This window comes from Coffea arabica, chromosome 2e (genome assembly GCF_036785885.1).
Source record: "Coffea arabica cultivar ET-39 chromosome 2e, Coffea Arabica ET-39 HiFi, whole genome shotgun sequence".
Lineage (NCBI taxonomy): Eukaryota > Viridiplantae > Streptophyta > Magnoliopsida > Gentianales > Rubiaceae > Coffea > Coffea arabica.
This window is the reverse complement of record NC_092313.1, coordinates 13,868,507-13,895,967: the sequence shown is the minus strand read 5'-3', so window position 1 is coordinate 13,895,967 and position 27,461 is coordinate 13,868,507. Positions and strand designations below refer to the sequence as shown.

The following is a 27,461-nucleotide window of genomic DNA, read 5'->3' as shown; positions in this document are numbered from 1 at the left end:
TGGCATACCATTTGGGATAAAGGATTAGATACTCAACATGTTCGAGTTAAATGGATTTTTAAAAGATTTTCAACGAGTGGGCTTTTTGAAACCTTCGTCAGAATTAGTGAAAAAAAACAAACACACTCAAAAAATGCATTGGTTGATTAAGGATGGTTCTGCAATGTGTTCCTCGTATCATAAAAAAGTTAATTAACACGAAAGGCCAATATCTAGTCCTATTGACTATTCTTGATTTTTGAGAAAAAATGGTGAAACTAAGGCACATTTAACACCAGATTATATCGTGTCAGTGATTGGCAATGGAGATTCCGCTTTTATATGGTTCGAAAATTAATGGCACCCTCGTGGACCTCTGTTGCCGAAATATGGCCGTACTATAGTGAGGCAGTTTGGTAGTATTAAACTGCCAATGGGAAGAAGAAAGGAATGAGATTGTGTTTTTTTTTCTTGCGTTAAGCCAGCCATGAAATTGCCAATGTCTTTATCATATGAGTTATGTGTAGAAATATCGATTGGATACTAAAGACAGTTGTGTCCATTGTGTTCTTGGCCTTTTGTTCAAGTCACTCTGCAATACATTTTTCTATAAAAACTCTAGAAAATAGCAATTCAAACGGGCCTTTTGATTGTAGATCGGAAGTCCTGATCATCTCGTGGAAAAGTCTTTGTGACAGAAGTCTGCATTTACAAATGATAAATGCAGCCTTCAAATTTCTTAATGTTGAAAACGAAAGCATTAACAACCTCACCAAATAAACTGGCTGGAAACGACTAATTTTATACACTACTCTTTCATGGAGTTATTCTCGTAAGCATCTAATGGTTCCTCTTATGAATGGATGCATTTTCTACTTAGTTGAACGATTGTTTGGTTTGAAAGGTTTTGATGGCACCAAATTTTTCTACTTAGTTGAACGATCTACAAAGATTGGTTAATTAACGACTAGTTTATGAAGAGCACAAACAGTTGACTTTATAATACATATCGACATAGACTGTCGGCAGATTGCTACATAGGAAAAGCCCTTCAAATAAGGCCGAGAAAAATTAAAAATCTGATATTGTGGCTGAGAAAAATTTCATATTTCATTTTCAAGGAAGACTTGGAATCCAATAGAACTGGGAAAGCGTATCCCCAATATACCCCCCCCCCCCCCCCCCAACACACACACAAAAACCACCAAAAAAATTTTTTCCCCGGATTTTATTATTTCAGAAAAATATAGCAAACACAATTAGGGGATTTTGCATATAAAGTATCAGAAATTTCCTTTATTATTAGTTGTATAACAATTTAAATCTCATTTTAGAGTAGGAAAAACTAAGCGAATTGAAGAGACAAAGTTACTGGCGAATACATAGAGGGGTCATGCTGTCTCCTAGAATATTTGATAGGTTTTTATATTATTTCATTAAGTTAAAAAGAAGGGTAGAGTGCACGGAGATTTTTTTTTTTTTTTTTTGGAGTAAAAATATCATTTGTCTTTTCTTATGACAAATATCAGATTAGTTTTGCTGTGTTCAACATGTTGTATCCCTACAGCTCTTCATGCTTTGGAAGCTTCAAGTGTGAGTCATTTAGCATACAAAATGTAAAGTGAATATAAAATATTACTTTAAAGTCTATAATATGTAAAGTGCATAAAATAAAATAATAAGAAATTTTTGGTCGAAGCTGCATTTATAAGAGAAAATGGGTAGCTGAAGTATTAGTTCATTTATCGTTCATCTTTTAAATGGATAAACTATTGCATTTATCAGTTCTATTAAGAATTAGTTATACTTCGTTTCGTATAAATTATCTCAAATAACTGGAAGTACAATGATTTATGCTTTCTTTTTGGTTAAAATCTAGAACATCTATAGTGCAAGCATAGAGCAATTGATTTGTAGTTTATGCAAGTGATCGATAACTCTTATCTTATTTCAACTGATCTTGCGATGACAAAATTATTATTCATATTATCATTATTATTATTTCTGTAACTTTTGCGTACACTTCAAACATATTTTCCCTTCAACATACTTTCGCATGTCATCAAATGCGGTTAAAAGATAGCAAGCAAAGATTCTTTTTACTCACTATTCAATTAGCTTCTTATAACACTGAGAGCACCCAAAAAAAAATATATATATATTTTTGGTTGCAACCCTAACTGCGAATGTTAACACCAGCAAAGTATCCTTTTGTATTTGTGGTCACCTCACCTCAGCACCGCAAATTTTTGACTACGGTACTGTTTACAATGAATATCTAAAATTGAGAATTTAGAGTGTAAGGTATCTAAAATTGAAATTTAAGATACAAAGTGCAAAAGTTATATAAGTTTAGGAGTGCAAGGTGAAGTTAGTCCAAACATTTAAGAAGCCATTTCAACAAATTGTATATGGATTTGTTGGTTAACGATTTATCCGGTTTTTGAACACCTCGACTCGGCAATGCAGATGAGTATTTAAAAAGAGCACGAGAATATATATGAAATTAATATATTTGCACCAAAAAAGATTTTGGATAATGTAATGAAACCATGTAAATATACAGTACACTGTATACGAGTTGCTACCGTATCACGTAATAATTTTTTTTGTTCCACTTTTCCTTAATATGTTAGTTTATGGACCTGTAAATTTTGTGAAGTCTTAGTCCTTAATGCTTAGAAAAGTTTGCCCCAGAATAAAGTCTTGACTAGCGCTAGAAAATTTAAATATGCTTGCAAGGATAGGAAATATAGATATGCTCCAGACATTAAATCTCGCCTACTTGCCATCATCCTCATAGCGCTCTGACATCTAGGCTTGAGAAAGTCCAACATTCACTTTCAAAGAAGACCTGGACTCAGAAATTGGAGACCCGAATTGGTAGAATTATCCCAAAACACCCCTCCAATCTCTCATATATTTAACAAGCTCAAAATTGGTAGAATTAGTATAGCTGTATTTTTCTCTGTTGAATGGGAAGATAATCTGTCAATTTTGTTGAAAGCATTCCATTGTCGTTGTAAGTATTGGCCGTGTTGGTGTTGGAAGGACATGCCATATATTTGAAAATGAAAGCATAAAATTTTGCCCAACCGGACTATTTAAGATAGAGGAAACTATCCACCCAATCCCTAAATTATTCTTATTGCACTCTTTTGACCCCTCAATAATATATTATCGCATACAAATTCCTTCATAAAAAGAGTGTCACGTATAAGGGGTTACGTTAAATGTAGCCATTAGTGCCAACGGAATGAGGTGTAAAATTGACCAAACACAAGAAGGTGTAACATCTCGAATATTAGGAGGTTGTTTGTGAAGAAAATATTAAAGTGTATTTCTTTGGGTTTGATTTAAAACCTAATTTTGTTTTAAAAAAAAAAGACTAGAAACCCTAATATTGTAGCCAAAAACCCCAGTTTACTTGTGACTAACCGGTTTTCCTAAATCTCTTATATTTTAATTGAAAACCTAATTTTAATTATTGGAATTGGAAAATTCCTCACGTTTTCTTAAAAATTTCTTTTTATTTGAAAATTATCATTTATTAAAGCCCTACTATCCAATTATTCCATGATAAGTGCAAATGAATCTAGAAAGTAGGGTTTTATTCTTCGGTTTCAAGTTTGGAGCAAAATTAGGGTTTTCGCGATTTTTGGCCGGATGAATTTTCGGTACAGAGTAAGGACCAAATTTGGTGATTAAAAGTGACTTTTAAGTGAGAAATAATATGTGATTAGGAGCAATAAAATAAGGTTAGTAAATGGGAAGTAAAAACCCTAGTACATGTGGTTTTAAGAAAAACGGTGCGAACCGACGTGTACCGTGCACTACCGATTGAACGCACTACTTGATCACCACTTTCTTGCCATACAAGTTTATCATTAATGGAGCAAAATATCTTCCCCCTCTTAGCTCTCCTATTGGCCGAAATTTAGTGGTTAAAATGCAAGGAAAGAAAGAGAAAATTTTGTGGTTGTAATTCAACCAAGTGTTAGACAAACTTGTGGCTAGAATTAATTCTTATCTTTCCAACCTTCTTATAAGACAAACTTAGCTTAATCTCCTTCATTATTTCTGCACCTTGGCCGAGTAAGGAGAGAGAGAAAAGAAGAGCAAGAGCAACCAATTTCCTTCTTGATTTGCTTCAACCCAAGTAACAAATCCAATTCTAAACCGATTAAAGTACTAAGTGTGAGTTGGGAAGCTTGAGGAACCAAGAAATATCAAAGGGGGTGAAGGATCACTCTACCAAGCCTTGCTTTTGAGGTACCAACATTTGATCATGATCTTTGTTGCTTTGAATCTTGCTTTAAGATGTGTTTTAGCTTAAGTTTTGGCTTGATTTCATGATTATGCAAGTGGGTGTGATGAATTTGGAAGTTTTTCCCTTTTATATGATGAACTAGGGCTTGAGGAATTTCTGTCCAATTTGTTGTATGATGCTTGTATGTTGCAATTAAGGTTGTATAAGGTGTTTTGGTAGTGATTAGAACAAGAAAATTGAGAAAGTTTCATTGATTACAAAAAAATTCCAGAATCTGGAAAATTTTTCCCAACATTCTGTCCGAATTTGTAACCCTATCATAGAGGCCGAATTGGCCTTAGGTTAAAGAATGAAAGTTGTAGAGAATGGTATTTTATAGAGGCCTACAAAATTTCAGCTCAATCGGAGCAACGTAGGTCGTGAAAAGTCCAAAATACCCTTACTATTTTAAGTATTTCCCCAGTACTCCGTTTGGTCAGTTTGTCCAGTTTATCACGTTTTTTCACTAGGATCCGTACTGATTTAGCTTTTTGCCAAAACATGAAAGTTGTAGTATTCCTACTTAGCTTTCAAATGCTTCTGAGAACACCTGAATTGGACTTTTGTAGCCTGAGATATGTCCATTACAGTGTAATGCGGTTAAGTAGCCAACAAATTGGATTTTGGTTCTGTAATTTGAGGATTTGGCTAAGTTACATTAGGAACTGGACTAAGTGACCTTCATGAACATGGTAGCCCTGAGTCTTAGCTTCGATACGGCATAGTTTACGCCTCAATCCGATAAGCGTAGCCTCGGATATGTTAATTCCGCATCCATACGTCGAATCTGTCTTTTGCTAAATTGAATTTCTGCACTTGCTATTATTGTGAATCTTGTTTTTATGATGTTGTAAGCCTATGGAACGGCTCTTGACATGAATTGCTGATACATGTGATGTTGGATTTTGGTTGAGGAAAAATAATGAAGCCTAAATGGCTGAAAAATTAGGTAAACACAAAGGGCATGCTGCCCAAATTTACGCTCGAGGACTATATAAATACACTTGCGACTTGGGTCGAGTTGATATGAATAGTACTTGAACCATCTAGGGTACTTGAGTCTTCTTGTTTCGAGGTATATAAGTAAGGACTTGGCCGAACTTGTACCCTTGAGAAATGAAATAATGATTGCTCGAAGTATGTTTTCCTTGTACTTTCAACTCGCAAGACAATTTCAAGTATAAATATTACAAAGTTTTACTGTTTAAAAAGGCGAGCAAGTGTTTCACGACTACTGTCCGAGTGAATTTCAATTTCTTGATTCTTATTGAACGAAACGTCTAAGTTTGGAACTCTAGTCATGTTTCAAAGTTCTCAAATTGAGTTTTATCGCAGATTTGGACTCCGAACTCGGAGTATAACTTGAAAGTGACCAGTAAAAGCACTATATCTTTTGGTGAGTGCTTTCAAATACTGAATTGAACTTGATACTTGTACTTGATACGTGCCAATATGATTACATGCCACATGCGTGAATTGTTAGGGCAAGAGTGTACTTTATCGCACTTGCCCTTACATGATATACACTTGTTTATTGTTGCAATTGACTTGACATACTTGTTATGATGCGCGCACTTCCTGGAATTCCAGAAACCCTGTGGCGAGTTACTCTAGTCGAGCCGGCAAGGGCTTGGTCCATTGGGTAACGAGCTCTGGGTCTCTTGCTTTATCGAGTGGAGTGATATCTCCTCGACTAATCGGTATACTCGAGTATTATCACCCGCGTTTATTGAGGATTTTGGGCCCAATAGGGGGTGTGAATGGTGGACGGAGAGTAGTGTAAGTGGTGTTCTACTGGATTGGTTCCTTTACTTGAAAGTTGACGGAGTGTCAACTACTACGTGATCAAGCTCCTGATGATGAATGGAAGTTGGCTCTTGAGAGCCATCTGTATCCTTATGCTTGGAATGATTATTGTTTATTGGATTATTGTTTCTTCTGAAAATTTTTACACTCGCTCATTTTGAGATCACTACTTGAAGTGTTATTGTTCACTTTTATGAACTCTTCATGCTCGTTACTTTGCTATATCGAAAACTTGTACTTATAAATAATGGTCAATTTGCTATTTGGAACCTCACTGGGCTTTTAGCTCATACCACGCTATTTGTTTTCCTTACAGGGGGTACGAGTGACGCGTGAGACTTGTAAAAGACTAGCGTAGCCTTTTGTTTTGACTTTTGACTTTTGGTCTTGTACTCGCGCTATTCCTTGAATGGAACATGTTGTACTTGGATTGTATACGTTTTGAACTAGTTTGGTGTATTGAGACTTTGTACCTCGATTTCTATCAATGTAAATTATAAGCTTGAATTGTGAATGTTATTTATGGTTCATGGATGTGTGTACATGACTCGATTGAGATAGTGAGTGAGTCCTGGCGAGAGTTGGGCAGGCGGTCCGCCGAACCCTTTGGTACGCCTTAGGTGGAGGTGGGGTCGTCACAGATGGTATCAGAGCTCCTATTGAGCTCGTGCCGGGAGAGGGTTCTCGGACTGTGGGAATTGACTTGTTAAGTATGGAACAATTGTCTATTGTTGGGGACCTTAGATATGTATGTTGGGTAGGAATCTCTAATACGGGTGATTTGCTCTTGAGTCTGGCCAGCTTGAGTGGTGAATTATCATATTTTCGGATTCTTGTCCCCGAATACCAAAGAGTGACATCTTTACAATCAGTTGAGATCTCGTGTAATATTCGGATAAGTTTGGATGGTGAAAGCAAAGGCACAGGGAATACGAATAGTCTGGACTTGAAAAATATTGAAGATATTCATGGGATTTGGGATCTTTCTTATTCATGTATTTCGAGCCTTGATTAAGTGTAGTGCCTGAGCGATACCTAGGGTTAATGCTCTATAAGTTATGTGACTTGTTTTGATCGAATGTGTTGTATTGCCTTGTTTTATGATTTAGAGGGGTTTATGATTTGCAATATTCTGTTTTATGTTGTTTATATTTATATAGTTACTTAGTGGTTATATTCTATCATTAATTAGTTGATTATATTGCTATAGTTGGTTAGCTGCGAAACATGGAGGATAAAAGAAGTCGGAACAAGAAAACTAACCGAGAACGCGGTTCTAGGCGAGGCCGTGAAGGTGATCAAGCACAGGAACCGGTGTCAGAACCGAGAGAAGAGAGAGAGGCCACGGTTGAGCCACAACCTGAACCCCAGGCGGTAGGGGGAGATCAAGTGGCAACTGCCATTCAACAGATGACTAACATTCTGGCTCGGTTAGTGGAACAACAGGGTCAAGCCCCTGTAAACCAACCTAGAGACCCTGATATGGGGCAGGATAGAGCTTTGGAGAGATTCCAAAAGTTCTCCCCACCCAAGTTTTTAGGAGGGCCAGACCCGTATGAGGCTGAGAAATGGCTGGAGGCCATGATAAATATCTTTGCTGCCCTAAACTATACTGAGGAGAGACAAGTCCAATTTGCTGTATTTCAGTTTGAGGGGCCAGCTAGGGCTTGGTGGAATGTAGTGAGGGCCAAGTGGGAAAGAGAGGGAACTGCCTGGACTTGGCTAAACTTTGTACGGGACTTCAACGAAAAATACCTTCCACCCATCGTTCAGGAGAAAAGAGAGGACGAATTCATTAAACTCCAACACACTGTATATGCGAATTGCTACCGTATCAAATAGTAATAAAAGCTTGACAAATGCCAGAAAATGAAAGAATGCTTGCAAGGATAAGACGTTCCAGAAATTAAATGTCGCCCACCTGTCATCATCTCCATAAAGCTCTAACATTTTGGCTGAGAAAGTCCAACATTCACTTTCAAAGAAGACCTGGACTACAAAGATTGGAGACTTGAATTGGTAAAATTGGTATAATTAGTATCTCATTATTTTTTTGAAAGCTCAAAAATTGGTATAACTAGTAGCTGTGGGTTGATTGGGAAGATAATGTGCCAATTTTTGTGGAAAGAAATAGTTCCATTGTCGTTCTTAGTTGCAAGTCTTGGGCTTGTTAGAACTGGATAAGCACATGCTATAAATTTGAAAATGAAAGCCTAACATTTTCCCAACCTAAATATTTAAGATACGCGTTATAAAACTTGTCAAAATGAAAGCACGACAGTTGGCCTATTGAACTACCCAAAGACATGTCACAAGAGTTATATAGTTAATCTTCACCGTTGTCTTCATTCTTTGCATGTGGAAAAAATTATTAGGTATCGAAATTGCGGTCTTAATTTGAAATGTTGATAGGTCTCACAAACCACTTGAAAGTTGTCCTGTATTTTGATCTTTAATCTTTTTGTTTAAAATTATGAGAAAATTCTAGCAAGTAAATAGATAAATAACTAAATAAAGTAAAATAATAAGGATGAGGGTTCATTTGCTTGCATCAGCTGAAGATTTTGTACAAGGCTATTTCTATGAACTGGTTTAATATCCTTTTTTTTTTTCAAATTCAATTTGGATCAGTATCTTAAATTGCTGGCTTTATCTATTTTCTATTTATACCTTTCCATGAATAATGTTACTTTCTCTTAGTAGTATAAAACTTGACGTAAGTAAAGATGAATCTAGGCCGGTTAGGTGCAAATGAGAAATTGCAAAAGAGAAGGTGGCTGGGGTTGTAGTTTTGAACTTTGATCCCCCATAAATTTTGGGAAAATGCCCCATGCCCATTGCCTCCTCCCCAAGCTTTTGCTTTAAGAAAAGCTTTTAAAAATTTACTCGTCCAATGTTCTTAGATTTTGCATTTGGCTATAGTTGGTCCACTTTTTATAACTTTCGTTCCTCATTTTGGACATTGCTCTTTAATTGATTTAATTGTGAATTCTCCTGGATAAAGTATTATTGCATTTTAATATAGCAGCTCTATTAATAATTGGTCTTCCTTTTGTACAAATTATCTCAAATAATTGAAATTACAATTGGTCGGAAATTTTCTCGTGAAAATCTATAAGATATATATGAAGATCATTTAATCCATACTTCCTATTTAAGATCCGAGATCGACTTATTTTCCAAAATAAGAGAGCATAGAGCAACTCATTTGTAGTTTGCATAAGTGTCTGCATCTCTTGCTTTATTTCAAGTCATCTTGTGATGACAAGAATTTTCTTCTTTCTTGTTTTCTTTTGTTAATTTTGTGAAAACTCAAAGATTTTTTCCCTTCAACATACTTCTACATGTCATCAAATGAAGTTAAAAGATAGGAAGCAAAGATTTTTTACTCACACATTCAACTTGCCTCTCATTGGACTATATTTGAAAGAGTGGGAACAAAAAAAAAAGATATAAATTTGTATCACTAAATGAGAATGTTAACACCGGCAAAGTACCCTTTCATATTTGTAGTCACCTTACCACCTTGACGACTATGGCACTGTCTGCAATGAAGACTGCAACTGAGGAAAACGATTGACTGATGAATTTAAGCAATACAATTTCATAGATTTGCGTCTAAGATCAACAAAAAATTTTTGTATCTCTTTCGGCTTGATTGGGAAGATAAGTATAAAATACAAAATTGTGTTCTCTGTCGAATGGGAAGATAATGTTCCGATTATGTGGAAAAATGGCATTGTAGCATCGTTGGACATCCCAAAGTCTTGGTCGTCTTGGTTTGTCTTAGCCCGTTAGCCCAGAATAAACGTCGAAGACTTGTAAAAATGTCTTGGAGAAAAAACAGACGAGGAAGTTGAGAGAGCGAGTGCGACCGAAAGTGAGTTGAGAGCGAGTGCTCAATATAGCCACAAAAATTGGCGTAACAAACGGTTGCTCTTGATAGATGTTGAGTTTGTACAATAATAAATATCTATTCAAATAAAATATAAATTTTACATATAACGGTGAGAAGGGTCGAATCCACAGGGACTGAGAATAATTCGTTCCTTCTAGAACACAGAGTAAGGGAGATTTTTATAAAAATAAGAATAATTAAATAACTCAAATAACAAGGCCTAACTGATAAGTTATTATATTGAAACATTAATAAATAAATTCTAACCAAGGAATAATTTCGGAAATGGTTCACTAAAATTGATCATTGATGCAATAATAATTTAACTTATTAATGGATAAACAAAGTTATAACTGCCAAACACGCGATGACTATCAACTTCTTCTTGCTATATTGGTGATTAAGGTACGATCGTTAACTACTGCCCTAATCAAGTGACAGGGTGTCGAAACCTGTACAATAATAAAATTAAACCTAATTGCCAGTTGAAATGACCAAAATCCAATTCCAAATACTGGAGCAGGGACTCTAGGTGTGCAATGGGTTACTTGATTCACCCTGTTCCCGAAGAGTTTGCTTGATCCGATATACCCGAATGGGATGACTATTTTTGCACAAATAATTATGAATTTGTAGACAGGGCAAGTAGGGTCGTATCTACAGGGACTGGGTATATTTGTTTCTTAAGAAATCCAAAGTAACACAGGGGGGTGATTTTGTAGGAACGACAACAATCCGATAAATTCAAGTAAGAAAATAAAAATAAATAACTAACTAGAAATTAAACCACAATTCACTGAACTTAAAGTAACAATAATTAAAGGCCCGAATCAATTGAAACAGGGAAAACAATTAAAAATGAAATAAAGTAGGCAACTAAAAGTCAAATGGCAATTCACTAAAATCAAAGTAATATTAATTAAAGATCTAGCCAAGAAGTAACTTCAGCAATGGTTCACCTAATTGATCATTGAAGCAAAGGCAATCCCAATTATTCATCAATAAATAGGTTATAACTACCAAATGAGCGATGTCAGTCAACCCCTCCTTACTGTGTCGGTGATTAAGGTACGCCCGTTAATCACTGCTCTAATTGAGAAATAATCCTACGTACGCCCGTAGCATTTAATTCCCCAATTGTCTTACGTATTAGAGGAGCCCTATTCTAACCAAATAACACACTACCAGGGTTATTTTAGATTAACCTGCGAATCCCCCTGACACGAATCTAATCGTGCCAGTTGTCACTATTTCAGGACAATTAAACAACTACGGATTCAATGCCCTAATTGACAATAGGTTACCAAATCAATTAATTATCCGGATCCAAGACAATCAATTAATTAAATAACCATAAGTATAGCAATCACGAAATATGCAGATATCAATAAATAAAAGGAAAAGATTAGATTAAAACGATCTCACAATTTTTAGGCAACCCAAAGCATCCGTCGTTTCTTGACTAGAATGAGAAAACTACTTCATATTTGATGAACTAAGTCCATGGGAAATTTCAGCAAAAGTCACGGCCACTGTTTGCATTTCAGGAAGCCGCAATTCGTCGAACAATTGAAAGGCAAATGAAAGTTACAGGTAACACTTGAGTCTCTTAATTGTTCCTAGCATCCGTAGCGCAAGGCTACTCAAAGGGTACAAGAAGGAAAAGTCAAAGAAAGTAGGCTCCAATTCTTTGCTCCTGACATGCGTGGAGACAAAAGCAATGAAAGATTACAATAAGCTAACAAGGAAAAGTCAAGAATTAGAGCTAAACTCTCCTGCCATGCGCAGGAGCTCCTTGGTCAAAAAGTCTAAAGAGGAAAAGAACAATCTGATGCTAAAACTCTCTGCCGTCCAAGCTTCCTCCTTTTCTTTCTTTTAATTGCGGCGGCACCTCCGCAGAACCCAGCCCTCCAGCCGTTCTTGCTTCCCAAAAATTACCAAAATGGGCGTAATATCTTCTTTTCCAAAATACCCCTGGGACAAGCTTTATCATGTGGATTCTTTTTCTGTCAAATTGACACCTGTTATCATATTTTCGTTTTACTCCCTGAAATAAATATAAATTACGAAAAATGAGTAGAATTTACTAATTAATCCGCATCCGGTCAGGTAATAAGGAAAATTAATAATAAAATAAATAATAAAATTGCTACCTATCAATTCCCCCCACACCTAAACCATGCTTTTCCTCAAGCATAAGAAAAGTAAACAGCTACCAAAATTTTATGGTGGTCATTACTCTATCTACCAAATTGCCAAGATAACGAGAAAAATCATATATCGAGCACTAGTGATCAGAATCTAAGAAGCATCCCCCCAGTTAGCCTTTAAACTACAAACTCCTTCAATTTCCAAATTAGCTAACCTAAAAAGAAGGAATGGCACACAACATTTATCAGTTTGTGGTCCAGATATTCACACAAGTCTCCATATTAAGTCCATAAACCGGCAAGCTTTCTTATTATTTATTCTCTCTTTTTTTTCTTTTCCTGTTTTTGTTTTTTTTTTGTATAATAATAATATTTAACACAAAAAGACTTAGTCTCTAGCCGCCGAAGCCTTTTGGACGCGAACTCCAACATTTTTCGATGAAGGAGCCCGGTTACTCAGCTCCTACCGCTATACGACCACGTACTCATAGAAAGCATCACCTTTTGACGCGAAAATCGACACTTTTAGGTGCCGATTCCCGGTTACTCAGTAGTAGCTAATAGCGGAGTACAGTCAAGTTTATTCACAGCCAAACAACGCAAAAACGCGAAATAACAACACTAACAACCAAGCATAGGAGCAGCTCGCCTCATTATTGCCAAACATGGAGAACTGGAGTCAATATTGGGCCTAGTTTTAGAGAAGCATAGATGGATTTAGGCATGACATTTATTGATGCTCCCAGATCCAACATGGTTCTTCTAATCACAGTGTTGCCTATCCTACAGGGGATAGTAAACATACTTGGGTCCCCGCACTTCGGTGGAAGCTTTCTCTGCAGGACCGCTGACACATTCTCCCCAATAATAACCCTTTCATCTCCCCTCAATCGCCTTCGATTGACACACAAGTCCCTTAAGAACTTGGCATATTTTGGTACTTGTTTGATGGCGTCTAAGAGGGGGATATTTATCTCCACCTTGCGAAACACCTCCAAGATCTCCTTCTCCTTATCCTGCTTTTTCGATTTTTCCAACCTGCTAGGAAAAGGAGGTGGGTTAGTTTTAACTGTAATTATTGGGTCTGGAAGTACCTTTGGATCTGCACCATTGCTGTCCTCCCTCTCAAGCTCATTTTCGATCTTTTTCTCATCCTTGTCCTTAGGGATCACAGGTTCAGGCCCCTGAATTTCCTTCCCGCTCCTTAGGGTCATTGCGCTCACGTTCTTCGGATTTAATTCAGGCTGAGACGGCAATTTACCTTGGTTCTGAGAATCCAAGCGGTTGATTGTTGTGGCCATTTGACTTATCTGATTCCTTATGTCCTGCATTTTGAAGTCCGTCCTTTGCTGATTTTGCGTAATGGTTGCCATCATTTGTTTCATCATCTCCTCCAAAGATGGACCAGAGCTTGGGGGCGGAGGTGGTCGGGGTTGGTATTGCTGCTGGTACCCTGGTTGCTTATTTGGCACGAAATTAGACTGCATGTTCGGTGCAAAGTTGGGCTGCCTATTTCCTCCATAACTGAGGTTGGGATGATCTCTCCACCCGGGATTGTAGGTGCTTGAGTAAGGGTCGTACTGCTTTCTTGGCGCGGGCGCGTGGCCAACCATGTTCACCTGTTCTGCAGTTTCTTCCTGAATCATTGGGCACATGTCTGCAGAGTGACCCATACCAGTGCAAATCCCGCACACCCTGGCCTGAGATGCATTCCCTACAGCCAGTTGCCTAACAAACGAGGTCAACTCAGTTAGCTGCTACTGGATAGAGGATGTCTCTATCTCATTCACCTTACGTATCGGGACATCCTCTCTCGTACCGAATTGTTGTGAATTCTCTACCATCCCCTCTATCAACTCCCGTGCTTCCCGAGGGGTTTTGTTCACCAGTGCCCCTCCACTTGCAGTATCAATTATGCTCCTGTCTCTGAAAAGAAGCCCCTCATAAAAATACTGTATGAGCAACTGCTCACTTATTTGGTGTTGGGGGCACTTCCTGCACAACTTCTTGAACCGCTCCCAGTACTCATGGAGTGACTCCCCTGGGTGCTGCTTGATCTCGCAAATTTCTTTCCTTAGATTTGCAGCCCTGGACGCAGGAAAATATTTTTCCAGAAATTTTTTCTGCAACTGGCCCCACGTGGTAATGCTGCCCGGCGGCAGGTAGTACAGCCAGTCCTTTGTAGAGTCTTTCAATGAGAAAGGGAATGCCCGCATTTTTATTTGCTCTTCTGTGATTCCCGGGGGTTTCATACTATTGCACACAACATCAAACTCCTGCAGATGCTTATACGGCTCTTCACCTGGTAAACCATGAAAAGAGGGTAAAAGATGAATAAGACCAGATTTTAATTCAAATGGAGTGCTATTATCTAAATTCGGGAAAGTAATGCACAAATGTTGCTGATTTAAGTTAGGAGCAGCCAACTCCCTTAATGTTCGTGCATTAGCCATGGTGCCTTCCCCCTGATCAGAGTCACTCGAAGTGTCACCAAACGAGTCTGTTGGTTCAACTTCTGACTCAGGTCTCTGAGATGCAGCACTAGAGTGCTCCTCTCTGAGCTGTCTGGTCTCTTTTGTTGTCCTACGCGCAGTCTTCTCTACCTCGGGATCGAAAATCAAGTCACCTGTACGAGAAGACCGATGCATACACCAGAAAAACATCAGAAAGTTGGATCAAAAATAAATTTAAAAAGAAACAAATAATAACGCTAGTCCCCGGCAACGGCGCCAAAAATTGACAGGGTGTCGAAACCTGTACAATAATAAAATTAAACCTAATTGCCAGTTGAAATGACCAAAATCCAATTTCAAGTACTGGAGCAGGGACTCTAGGTGTGCAATGGGTTACTTGATTCACCCTGTTCCCGAAGAGGTTGTTTGATCCGATATATCCGAATGGGATGGCTATTTTTGCACAAATAATTATGAATTTGTAGACAGGGCAAGTAGGGTCGTATCCACAGGAACTGGGTATATTTGTTTCTTAAGAAATCCAAAGTAACACAGGGGGTGATTTTGTAGGAACGACAACAATCCGATAAATTCAAGTAAGAAAATAAAAATAAATAACTAACTAGAAATTAAACCACAATTCACTGAATTTAAAGTAACAATAATTAAAGGCCCGAATCAATTGAAACAGGGAAAACAATTAAAAATGAAATAAAGTAGGCAACTAAAAGTCAAATGGCAATTCACTAAAATCAAGGTAATATTAATTAAAGATCTATCCAAGAAATAACTTCAGCAATGGTTCACCTAATTGATCATTGAAGCAAAGGCAATCCCAATTATTCATCAATAAATAGGTTATAACTACCAAACGAGCAATGTCAGTCAACCCCTCCTTACTGTGTCGGTGATTAAGGTACGCCCGTTAATCACTGCTCTAATTGAGAAATAATCCTAGGTACGCCCGTAGCATTTAATTCCCCAATTGCTTTACGTATTAGAGGATCCCTATTCTAACCAAATAACACACTACCAGGGTTATTTTAGATTAGCCCGCGTATCCCCCTGACACGAATCTAATCGTGCCAGTTGTCACTATTTCAGGACAATTAAACAACTACGGATTCAATGCCCTAATTGACAATAGGTTACCAAATCAATTAATTATCCGGATCCAAGACAATCAATTAATTAAATAACCATAAGCATATCAATCACGAAATATGCAGATATCAATAAATAAAAGGAAAAGATTAGATTAAAACGATCTCACAATTTTTAGGCAACCCAAAGCATCCGTCGTTTCTTGACTAGAATGAGAAAACTACTTCATATTTGATGAACTAAGTCCATGGGAAATTTCAGCAAAAGTCACGGCCACTGTTTGCATTTCAGGAAGCCGCAATTCGTCGAACAATTGAAAGGCAAATGAAAGTTACAGGTAACACTTGAGTCTCTTAATTGTTCCTAGCATCCGTAGCGCAAGGCTACTCAAAGGGTACAAGAAGGAAAAGTCAAAGAAAGTAGGCTCCAATTCTTTGCTCCTGACATGCGTGGAGACAAAAGCAATGAAAGACTACAATAAACTAACAAGGAAAAGTCAAGAATTAGAGCTAAACTCTCCTGCCATGCGCAGGAGCTCCTTGGTCAAAAAGTCTAAAGAGGAAAAGAACAATCTGATGCTAAAACTCTCTGCCGTCCAAGCTTTCTCCTTTTCTTTCTTTTAATTGCGACGGCACCTCCGCAGAACCCAGCCCTCCAGCCGTTCTTGCTTCCCAGAAATTATCAAAATGGGCGTAATATCTTCTTTTCCAAAAATACCCCTGGGACAAGCTTTATCATCTGGATTCTTTTTCTGTCAAATTGGCACCTGTTATCATATTTTCGTTCTACTCCCTGAAATAAATGCAAATTACGAAAAGTGAGTAGAATCTACTAATTAATCCGCATCCGGTCAGGTAATAGGGAAAATTAATAATAAAATAAATAATAAAATTGCTACCTATCATCAAGAAATAACCCTAGGTACGATCTTAGAGTTAAAATTTTTAATTACTTTAAGAATTAGAGAAACCCTATTCTAACCAAATAACACGTCACGAGAGTTATTTTAAATTAACTCATATGTCCCCTGACACAAATCCAATCATGTCAATTACGATTATTGTAAAGCAATTAAATAATTACAGATTTAACTAGTCTAATTGATTTTAGGTTATTAGATTGAATTAAAAATTGGCCGCCCTTGATATTCAAACAATATAATAGCAATAAGAAATTAAATTAGAGAACATACGAATACCAGTAATAAAAGAATTAAATATAATCAATTCGATCTCACAATTTTAGATGAGTCAAATCCTCTATTGTTTTTTACTAGAATAAAGTGTTTAGTTCATCATCATGAAAAAAGCCACGCGCAAAATATTTGAGTTTAGTGTTTCAGCCATTCTCCAAAAAGTGCGATGAACAAGAAAAGAAAAGACGTGCGTTCATTTCTTACGACAAAGGAGAAAAGAAAAGGTTACGATGCTATTTTTTCGGATTTCATCTCCTATATCTCCTATAAAAAGATTGTTTCCAAAATTGGTGTCCTAATACAAATAGGAGACTAGTTATGCGCTGTAGAGTCTGACTTCCATGGCTTCAAACCGACTAAAATTCAAGATTAAAAATTACGTGCCAAATCTCGAGTTTCTGAACATGTAAAGTTAGACCTTGATGCACTGACGTCGAAGTGTATAGAAACTTAGTTAAAAATCACGTTCTTAACTTCTTTTAGCTCCGGATCCCTACAAAAACACCAATCACCAATCACCAAAAATAAATAGAATCTACCAAATAATGTAATACTTGGCCAAAATTAAGGGGAAAACAATCATAAATTAACTGACAAAATGCAACCTATTAGTTCTTTTCGAAAAATGCCTGCATGGAAGGACACGAGCACTTAATGTTGTGACTCGTGTATGTTTTCTTAAAGATCAAAATGTGAATGAAAAAGTTATCCAAGTATTCTTTTTAAGTGTAATCTTCATCTTTTTATATGTTTCTACGGTTTAAATCTTTAAAAGATTATGTAAAAGGGTTTTTTTTAATACTTTCTTCCAAGTTTTTTAGACACTTTCTTCCAATTTTGGTAATTTAATTCTTTGATACTTCATTTATTGTTTGCTGGGTTTAGGCACTGTTATTTTTTATACTTTCATTTGATAGTTTATTTGCTTAAACAAATAACTTTTTGATCTCAGTTAAAAAAAAACTTTGGCCCAACAAGCTCAATCACCTTTCAACTTTCTTTTTTTAAAAAAAAAAATCAATTTTCCAAGCATGTTTCTAATTTTAAAGAAGACCGACTTTAGTTTGAAGAGACATTAGCCCGATTAATAAGAGATTCATGGTTGGATTCTTTTGTCTTTTGTATTGGATTCTATTGTTTAGTTATAATACAAATTTGGATTTTATATTCATCATGTGTTGTTAAAGTGTATGTCTAGAGTTGTGGATGAATTTCCTCTATCTTGTTTGTGATGTTTACTTGGTTATTTTATACTATGATTTTGAACAAGTTATTTAGCAATTTTATTTATCTAATCATAATTACTGGCCATTAACTATGATAATTTCAATGTATTAGATTTGCAATGAGAATTAAAATGTAACACTAAATGCACTCACGAGAGTAGACGTGCATTTTTTTTGGCTTTGGTGGTATTATTTCATGTCATTTCACCGAAGAAATGAACTTGTAGTTAATTTTAGAACTACGAGAGTAGTTATAGTTTGATAACAACTTTTTTTTGGCTTTGGTGGTATTATTTCATGTCATTTCACCGAAAAAATGAATTTGTAGTTAACTTTATAACTACGAGAGTAGTTATAGTTTGATAACAAGTATAGATGATTCACTACAAGAATATGTTTTACATAGATTAGGAAATTACACCATGTTTAGTTAAGATAATAACACTCGATTAATCAGTAATTTTACTTGTAAGAGTATGAAGGAATTTCATAATCGTAGGAGTTTTTTATCGTCATTTTTACTTTATTTAATTTTACGATTGTAGATTAGATTTACTTGCTTTAATTTGTGGTTATCTAAAGAATAAAGAAATTGAAAACCATTCGTAATTGATAATTTTTCCTAGGGGATTAACATCTAATATCCCCTATAAATGATCTGGGAGAAAATAGAGGGTATTTAGGTTTTTAAAATTTGATGTAAAGTAAAAAAATAAAAAAGAACCAGCGTTGACTTGCTATCCAGAAGTACATGTAATAGACATTATTAGCCCCTGTCTGTTGTCTTAAATGCTGAGAGTATAATCATGAAGAAATTATCTCACTTGTATTTTCCCCTTGGACTCTTCTTGCTAGGTTCTCTCTTCTCTTGCTTAGCCACGGCCGCCCCCAACATTACCTCGGATCAATCAGCCCTTCTCTCATTGAAAGCCAAAATCACTGGGGATCCTCACGAAATCTTGGCAAGCAACTGGTCGGCTACTTCCTCAGTTTGTGACTGGAGAGGAGTCACTTGCGGCTCTCGCCACCGCAGAGTCACTGCCTTGAATATCTCCAACTTGGGCCTCACCGGCACCATTCCTCCACAACTGGGCAATCTCTCCTTTCTCATGTCCCTCGATATGAGCAGGAACAACTTTTACGGAGAACTTCCCCTTGAATTGATTCGTCTGTCCAGGTTACGAGTCCTTCGTTTAGGCATTAACATGCTTAGCGGAAATATTCCCTCTTGGGTTGGTTCCTTCCAACAACTCCGACAATTTTCTCTGAAGAACAATAGCTTTACAGGCTTTATCCCACCTTCTATCTCCAACATGTCAAAGCTGGAGACGTTCAATCTGCAGTTTAATTCTCTACAAAGAGCAATACCAATGGAGATTGGGAAATTTAAAAAGTTGAAGCAAATTGCCCTCGACTTTAATCAGCTTTCCGGTTTTCTGCCACTGGGGATGTTCAATATTTCCTCGCTGGAAGTTATTGCTCTTCAAAATAATAGCTTATCTGGCAGTCTTCCATCCAGCACATGTCCCCGTCTTCAAGGACTCACATGGCTTGACCTTGGCCTCAACAAATTAAGTGGTGCGATACCACCATCGTTGTCGGAATGTTCGAAGCTTCAGGTACTGAGGTTGGTTGGCAACAATTTAAACGGAGTGATACCGGAAGGATTTGGGAACTTGACGGCGCTCAAGGGACTATATCTTAGCGAGAACAATTTACACGGTACCTTCCTAACTATTTGATATACTATTAATTACTGGGTGCTTGAATGTAAAATCTCATGTTACCAAAGCTAGAAACATTAAGACTTTTGCTGGTTATAGCCCAACTCTTTTTTGCATTTTAGTTGAAATTGGAAAAAAAAAGAGCTACATATTACTAGTTATATATTCTCAAACAATTAAATAATATATTGATTAGTAATTTGAAGGCTTGTATGAAGGAAATCCGGAGGTACACAAATTATAGAATAACATAAAGGTAAGTACTTATCAAACCTGAAAAAATAGTTGGTAACACTTTCGGTAACTAAAGAAGAATACAAAGAATTTTCTTAAAATATGCGGTAGTAAAAAAGACCGTATAACATTTCCAGACGTAATAATCAAAATATGAATGACAAAATCACTTCAGCAAACTACCAAAGCTTAGGCTTCCCTTTTTTTTTTTAATTTTGTGTGAAGTTATATATATATATATATATATATATATATATATATATATATATAAGCTTGAATCTTTTTATATGGTTTTTTTTCTAGATTTTATCATGTTTGTAATTATTAAGCATATTAATCTGCAAAAATATATGCATTTATCCGAAAGAAAAAACAATTCCATGTTGATTATATATGCAAATTTGCCTTTCTATTGTCTTCAAACCCTATTGACTTAAATATCTCTTGGTTGTTGTGAATGTATCTTATCTGAAAAAAAAAAACGCAATTCTGAATGTAATGAGGAAGAAGCTTTTAAGTAAATTCTTTAAAACATTCTAACACGAGTAAATTAATCCATAGCATGCACTAACATTTGTAAACGTGGTAACTCTCTAGGTAGCATTCCGCACGAGCTTGGCCGCCTAAAGCATCTTGAAATACTTGATATGGGCTCCGATAGCCTAACTGGATCCATACCAGCCCAAATATTCAACATCTCGACACTGCGAGAACTGGACCTATCGAGCAATACGCTTTCTGGAAGACTTCCGTCATCCACAGGTTATGGATTAATCAACCTTGAAATGCTTTTTCTCGATTGGAATGAGTTTGATGGAGTGATACCAGTGTCAATCTCAAATGGGTCTAAGCTTACTATGTTAGACTTGAGTGGAAATAGATTCAGCGGTCCAGTTCCAAACACTCTTGGAAACCTAAGACTTCTAAGAAAATTGTATCTCGATAATAATCATTTGACAACTGAACCTTCATCGAGAGAATTGAGCTTTATCAGTTACTTAACAAATTGTAAGTATCTGAAAATATTAGTTTTGTCTAAAAATCCGCTGCACGGTTTTCTTCCGAAGTCAGTTGGGAATCTCTCAGCTTCTATGGAGGGATTCTATGCATATGGTTGCGGAATCAAGGGAAGCATTCCCGATGCAATTGGGAATTTGAGCGGCCTAATGATTTTGGTTCTAGAAGGAAATCACCTGAGTGGGCCCGTTCCGAGCACAATGGAATACTTGCAAAATCTTCAAGTTTTGTATTTGGGTGGTAATCAATTAAGTGGTTCAATTGCAGATTGCATATGCAAGTTAAGGAGATTGTACCAAATTGATCTGTGGCAAAACCAGTTTCGTGGGTCAATACCATCATGCTTGAGCAATGCTAGTTCGCTGAGAGGAATTGACTTTGCCGGGAACTTATTAAACTCAAGCATACCTGGTAGCTTGTGGAACCTCACTGATCTCTTGAAGTTGTACCTGTCATATAATTCCTTGAGTGGCTCACTACCTTATGAAACTGGAAATTTGAAGGTAGTAATTCTATTAGATTTGTCAGGAAATCACCTTAATGGGAATATTCCAAGTTCCTTAGGAGGCTTGCAAAATTTAGCAACGCTTTCATTAGCACAAAATAAAATTCAGGGACCTATTCCAGACTCACTCAGTCACATGTTAAGCTTACAATTTTTGGATCTATCCAATAATAATCTATCAGGTCCAATACCAAAGTCCTTGGAGACACTTTTATATCTCAAACACATTAATCTTTCTTTCAACGGCTTAAGAGGAGAAATTCCCTCTAGTGGTCCTTTCGAGAACTTCACATATGAATCATTCATGTCTAATGATGACTTGTGTGGCGCTCAGAGGTTTCATGTTCCTCCATGTCCTTCTCCTCGGATTCACAAATCGAGTCAGAAGAAAGTATTTCATATGCTAGGCATTCTATCAGGTATTGGAGCAACAATAATTGCTGTTACAACTGCTGCAATTTTACTTATAAGATGCCGAAGAAAGGATGGGATTTCAAGAAACTCTGATTTGTTGCCCATGGGATTGCCAAAAATGATTTCATACTATGAACTTGTGCAAGCAACCAATGGTTATGATGAAAGCAATTTACTTGGCAAAGGGAGTTTTGGATCTGTATATAGGGGTATTTTGACGGATGGGACAGTTGTAGCTGTGAAAGTTTTCACTTTACTAGCAGAAGTCACTTCCGGGAGTTTTGATGCAGAGTGTGAAGTTCTACGCAACCTTCGCCATAGAAACCTTACCAAAGTGATTGCTAGTTGCTCTAACCTGGACTTCAAAGCCTTAGTGTTTGATTTCAAGTCTAATGGGAGCCTTGAGAAATGGTTGTACTCCCACAACCATTGCTTGGATGTGCTGCAAAGGATAAGCATAATGATGGATGCTGCTTCCGCATTGGAATATCTCCATTTTGGTTATACAACACCAGTGGTTCACTGCGATCTGAAACCTAGCAACATATTGCTCGATGAAAGTATGGTTGCTCATGTGAGTGATTTTGGTATGGCAAAGTTTTTGGATGAAGAAAATAGTGTTCGGCATACCAAGACACTTGCAACGCTTGGATACTTGGCACCAGGTTTGGCATATTTGACTTCTTTTTAGTTGCTTTTTGATCCGTATTTTACGTGAATTATATGTCAATCTTCCATGTTTTCTTTTTTTTTTTTTCCACTTTAAGCGTGATGTATTGCCTTTCATATCACAGAGTATGGACTCGAAGGGCGGGTGTCAACGAGAGTTGATGTGTATAGTTTTGGTATACTTTTGATGGAAACCTTTTCAAGAATGAAGCCTAGTGATGAAATGTTCAAAGATGATTTGAGCCTGAAGAGTTGGATTGAAGAATCTCTACCTAATGCAACAACTCAGGTTGTAGACGCAAACTTACTTGGGCAACAAGATGAGCATTTCAGCGAGAAATTGGAGTGTGTTTCAATGATCTTCAAATTGGCTTTGAGTTGCTGTGCTGAATGCCCACGAGATCGGACTAATATGAAGGATGTTGTTGCGGCACTTCAAAAGATAAAACGTCAACTTGAGTCTTTTCCGAATCTCTCGGCATGAAAGTACGTTCTTTTACTTAATCCAACTGATCAAGTTTGTTCCACTCAAATAATCTTTCCAATGTCTTTTGTTGCAGGATGATGCCAAGATTTGAAACATGAAGCAAAATAAGTTATATTATCCACCTGAAGTGTGCTGGTATATCAATAATATATTATTAAGATGCCAAAGTTTTTTTTATTTTTCTAGTCTCTAAAAATCTTGTTCTCTCAGTCTATTTGTATGTGCCCAATTTTAAGTTCATTTTCTTAGCTGTCATTTGAAAGGCAACCAGAGGAAAAACTGCATTTGCATAGTTCTGTTTCATGACAATCTTTATCAATTCTGTCCTTCAAATAGCATCCTTCCCAAATTTCGCCTGTTGAATAACTAGTTAGCGTCCCGTTTGTTAATTCATTCCACTTTGGGTTGTAACCATGATGATATAATCATTATTGATGAAATGCGTAATCTGTTAGAGGTTCATTAATCACACCAACCAAAGCAAGAAAGCATTTAACCTTTTCTAATAGGACTCTGGAAAGCTCGAATCCTTTCAAGGCCAATTTAAATCTATGATACACTTTTATACTCTAAGCTATGGTCGGGTAAGGCCAATTTGAACATTTTTGCCTTTTTGAACCTGTATTTGAAAACATTTTGCATTAACTAAAATGTATAGTGGAACTAAGTATATAATATGATTTACAGAAAGTATCTCTTTGTTATGGCCTCTCGCTTGAGATCCCGCCGGACCACTTTCAATTGTGAGTTAGAAAATGCAAAAACAATGGCCATTATAATAAGTTGTTTAATTTGAATAATATGCATGAAATGAATAATCCTACCCACCAAAAAATTTTTTTTTTGTAGATAGGAAACTTGGGCCTTATGTCTCAACCAACAGGTGAAATTGGAATCAATGTGTAGGGCTAAGCTCAATATACTTAAAGATAAAATTTAAAAAAAAAAGTTTGAATTTTCTTAAGATGGGCTGGACCAAGTTGAAAATGGTTCTTCAATGGGTAATCTTGTTACCCGAGGATTGTGTTGGTCTTTTCTAAGACGACCACCAAAGAGTTTGGTTTTGTGGATGTTTTGACGAAATTTAGTTAGAATTCACAATGATGATTAATATGTGGATGTACAATATTAATATGATAGAAATAGGTGAAATTAATATGTGGATGTACAATATTTTTCTTCATCATTTTTTTAATGATAAAGGAGAGCTGTTGGAATTTGCACAATCCTAAGTTTCCGTACCTCTCTTAAATAGTGTGAAAGATTGGGATGGTTCAGTAACTTTATATTGTGAATTAGTTAGCATACAATCTTATATTATTTAATTTTATTTTTATTGTTATTATTTTGATTCAAGAAAGACTCTGGACCTTACAAGGAGAAAAGATAAAAAATGAGAATTTGAAAATCAAACCAAGAATCCCACGACAACTTGATTAATGTTGCCAACAAATTGAGTTTGGTCATGAAGACGCGCGTGTGCAAATATAATTTGCAAAGTAAGAGTATAGCAATACTATTGCATGTGAAGTTGCACGGAAAGAATAGAAAGGTAAAAAGTGATTTGATAAAAACATTAAGGATACAGAGTGGAATTAGTGCAAATGAGAAATTGCAAGAGAGAGGGTGGCTGGGCTTGTAGTTTTGAAAATCTTGCTCCTTAATTGGATCAGTAAAGATTTCGGACTAATTCTACTTTGCACTTTTGAACTAATACCATTTTTCCACTTTGCATTTTAAAATTCAATTTTAGACCCTTTATATCCTAAATTTTTAAATTTGGATACCGTACACTTTAAAGTTTAAACTTTTAAGTTTGTCCCATTTAAATCCAATTAATGACAACATTACTAAAATTAACGAGATAAATGATAGTATAAATTAATAATAATATATCATTTTATTCTAATTGCGATCCCTTGCCTTTTTTTTGACCTTTTTCAACATATTATCATTGATTATTAACAAAATTTACGAGATAAAAGAAGATACAAATTAATGATAATGCATAGTTTTGTTCTAATGGCGATACCTTGACCTCTTTTGACTACTTTCAGCGAATTATCATTGATTTGTAGAATTCTCCGTGTCTTTAATTTTGCTAATATTGTCATTGATTGGATTTAAATGTGACAAACTTGAGAGTTTGAGGTACAGAGTATCTAAAATTGGGAATTTAGAGTGTAAGGTATCTAAAATTGAAATTTAAGATACAAAGTGGAAAAGTTATATAAGTTTAGGAGTGCAAAGTGAAGTTAGTTCAAACATTTAAGAAGCCATTTCAACAAATTGAATATGGATATGTTAGTTAACGATTTATCCGGTTTTTGAACACCTCAACTCGGCAATGTAGATGAGTATTTAAAAAGAGCACGAGAATATATATGAAATTAATATATTTGCACCAAAAAAGACTTTGGATAACACAATGAAACCATGTAAATATACAGCACACTTTATACGAGTTGCTACCGTATCACGTAAGAATTTTTTTGTTCCACTTTTCCTTAATATGTTATTTTATGGAACTGTAAAATTTTGTGAAGTCTTAGTCCTTAATGCTTAGAAAAGTTTGGCCCAGAATAAAGTCTTGACTAGCGCTAGAAAATTTAAATATGCTTGCAAGGATAGGAAATATACAGATGCTCCAGGCATTAAATCTCGCCCACTTGCCATCATCCTCATAGCGCTCTGACATCTAGGCTTGAGAAAGTCCAACATTCACTTTCAAAGAAGACCTGGACTCAGAAATTGGAGACCCGAATTGGTAGAATTATCCCAAAACACTCCTCCAATCTCTCATATATTTAACAAGCTCAAAATTGGTAGAATTAGTATAGCTGGATTTTTCTTGGTTGAATGGGAAGATAATCTGTCGATTTTGTTGAAAGAAACTATTCCATTGTCGTTGTAAGTCTTAGCCGTGTTGGTATTGGAAGGACATGCCATAAATTTGAAAATGAAAGTATGCCCAACCGGACTATTTAAGATAGAGGAAACTATCCGCCCAATCCCTATATTATTCTTATTGCACTTTTTTGACCCCTAAATAATATATTGTCGCAAACAAATTCCTTCATAAAAAGAGTGTCACGTTTAAGGGGTTACGTTAAATGTAGCCATTAGTGGCAACGGAATGGGGTGTAAAATTGACCAAACACAAGAGGGTACCAAGGAAATTACCTACGTTCATTTAGCCGCTCAACAATACATTGTCGTAAACAAGCCCCTCAACAAAAAAAAAGTGTCATGTTTAAGTATTTACATCAAATTTAGTCGTTAGTGTTGACAGAATGAGGGGTAAAATTGACCCAACAAGAAAATTTCTTAACGTTTTTCTTCTTGACATTTTTCTTAACCTTCATTGGGCTTTGATGAAATAATGAGGCAATTTCATCTGTGACGTCTTTTAGAACATTTATCTTGATGTCTTGGTCAATTTTCTAAAAATTGTGGGCTCCAAGCTCAAGATACCAAGAACACCTAAACTTGCAACAGTTTCTTGGGAGAAAAAAAAACGGAATATAGAGCAATGGCACAATGTATGGCTAAACATGAAGTGATAAACAGGAGTTGATTTTTTTGGAAATATATACTTGTGGTTTACATTATTTGAACGATGGTCTATGTTGAAAGGATGAGACGGAAGACTGTTAATACAAGGTTAACAATTACTTTTGAACGGAAGACCTGATTCTGGAAAGATGATGGTCCTTATTAATTACTTTTTGAGCAGTATTACCCAAGATTTAGTTAAGCATTTGTTTTCTAAAGAAGAATCACAAGATTTTAGAAAAAAAACTACTTAAAAAAAAGAAGAAAATTAACATATATTTATTTGAATTTGGAAGAAAAGTCGATTGCCAAGTTTCAATAGGACAGAATCGGTGCTATTATTGTCTCTATCTTTGTCCTCGCATACGTGCATTAGATGCGCCCAATGACTAGTATATATGGGAATAATTAGGTAGCTTGCTAGTTTATTGATCCAAGTTTCTTAAACCAAGGTTTTGAGAAGTCATTTCAACAAATTCTATATGGATTTGTTAATTAACTATTTATGCAGGTTTTGGAACACCACAACTCGGCATTGACAAAACTTTATACTTCAAACGTAATAAAGCCATGTAAATATATAGGCACCAACACACTGTCTATGCGAATTGCTACCGTATCAAATAGTAATAGAGCTTGACTTGTGCCAGAAAATGAAAGAATGTTTGCGAGGATAAGAACCATAAATTAAATGTCGCCCACCTGTCATCATCTCCATAAAGCTCTAACATTTTGG

General features: G+C 36.2%; 2 protein-coding genes across 2 annotated transcripts; one reads left to right on the top strand and one right to left on the bottom strand.

Annotated features, from left to right (window-relative positions):
- Window positions 1-12,795: 12,795 nt before the first annotated feature.
- LOC113728618 (uncharacterized) lies at window positions 12,796-14,790 on the bottom strand. Its single transcript, XM_027253005.2, has 2 exons — window positions 13,962-14,790; window positions 12,796-13,856 (listed from the first exon to the last, which is right to left on the bottom strand). Exons 1-2 carry the CDS (start codon window positions 14,788-14,790, stop codon window positions 12,796-12,798), a joined length of 1,890 nt encoding a protein of 629 aa, XP_027108806.2.
- Window positions 14,791-18,918: 4,128 nt separating this feature from the next.
- Window positions 18,919-23,462, top strand: LOC113731100 (uncharacterized). Its single transcript, XM_027256171.2, has 4 exons — window positions 18,919-19,842; window positions 20,676-22,679; window positions 22,809-23,169; window positions 23,244-23,462. The coding sequence occupies exons 1-3, from the start codon at window positions 18,927-18,929 to the stop codon at window positions 23,165-23,167; spliced, it is 3,279 nt and encodes a 1,092-aa protein (XP_027111972.1). The 5' UTR covers window positions 18,919-18,926; the 3' UTR covers window positions 23,168-23,169; window positions 23,244-23,462.
- Window positions 23,463-27,461: the final 3,999 nt, after the last annotated feature.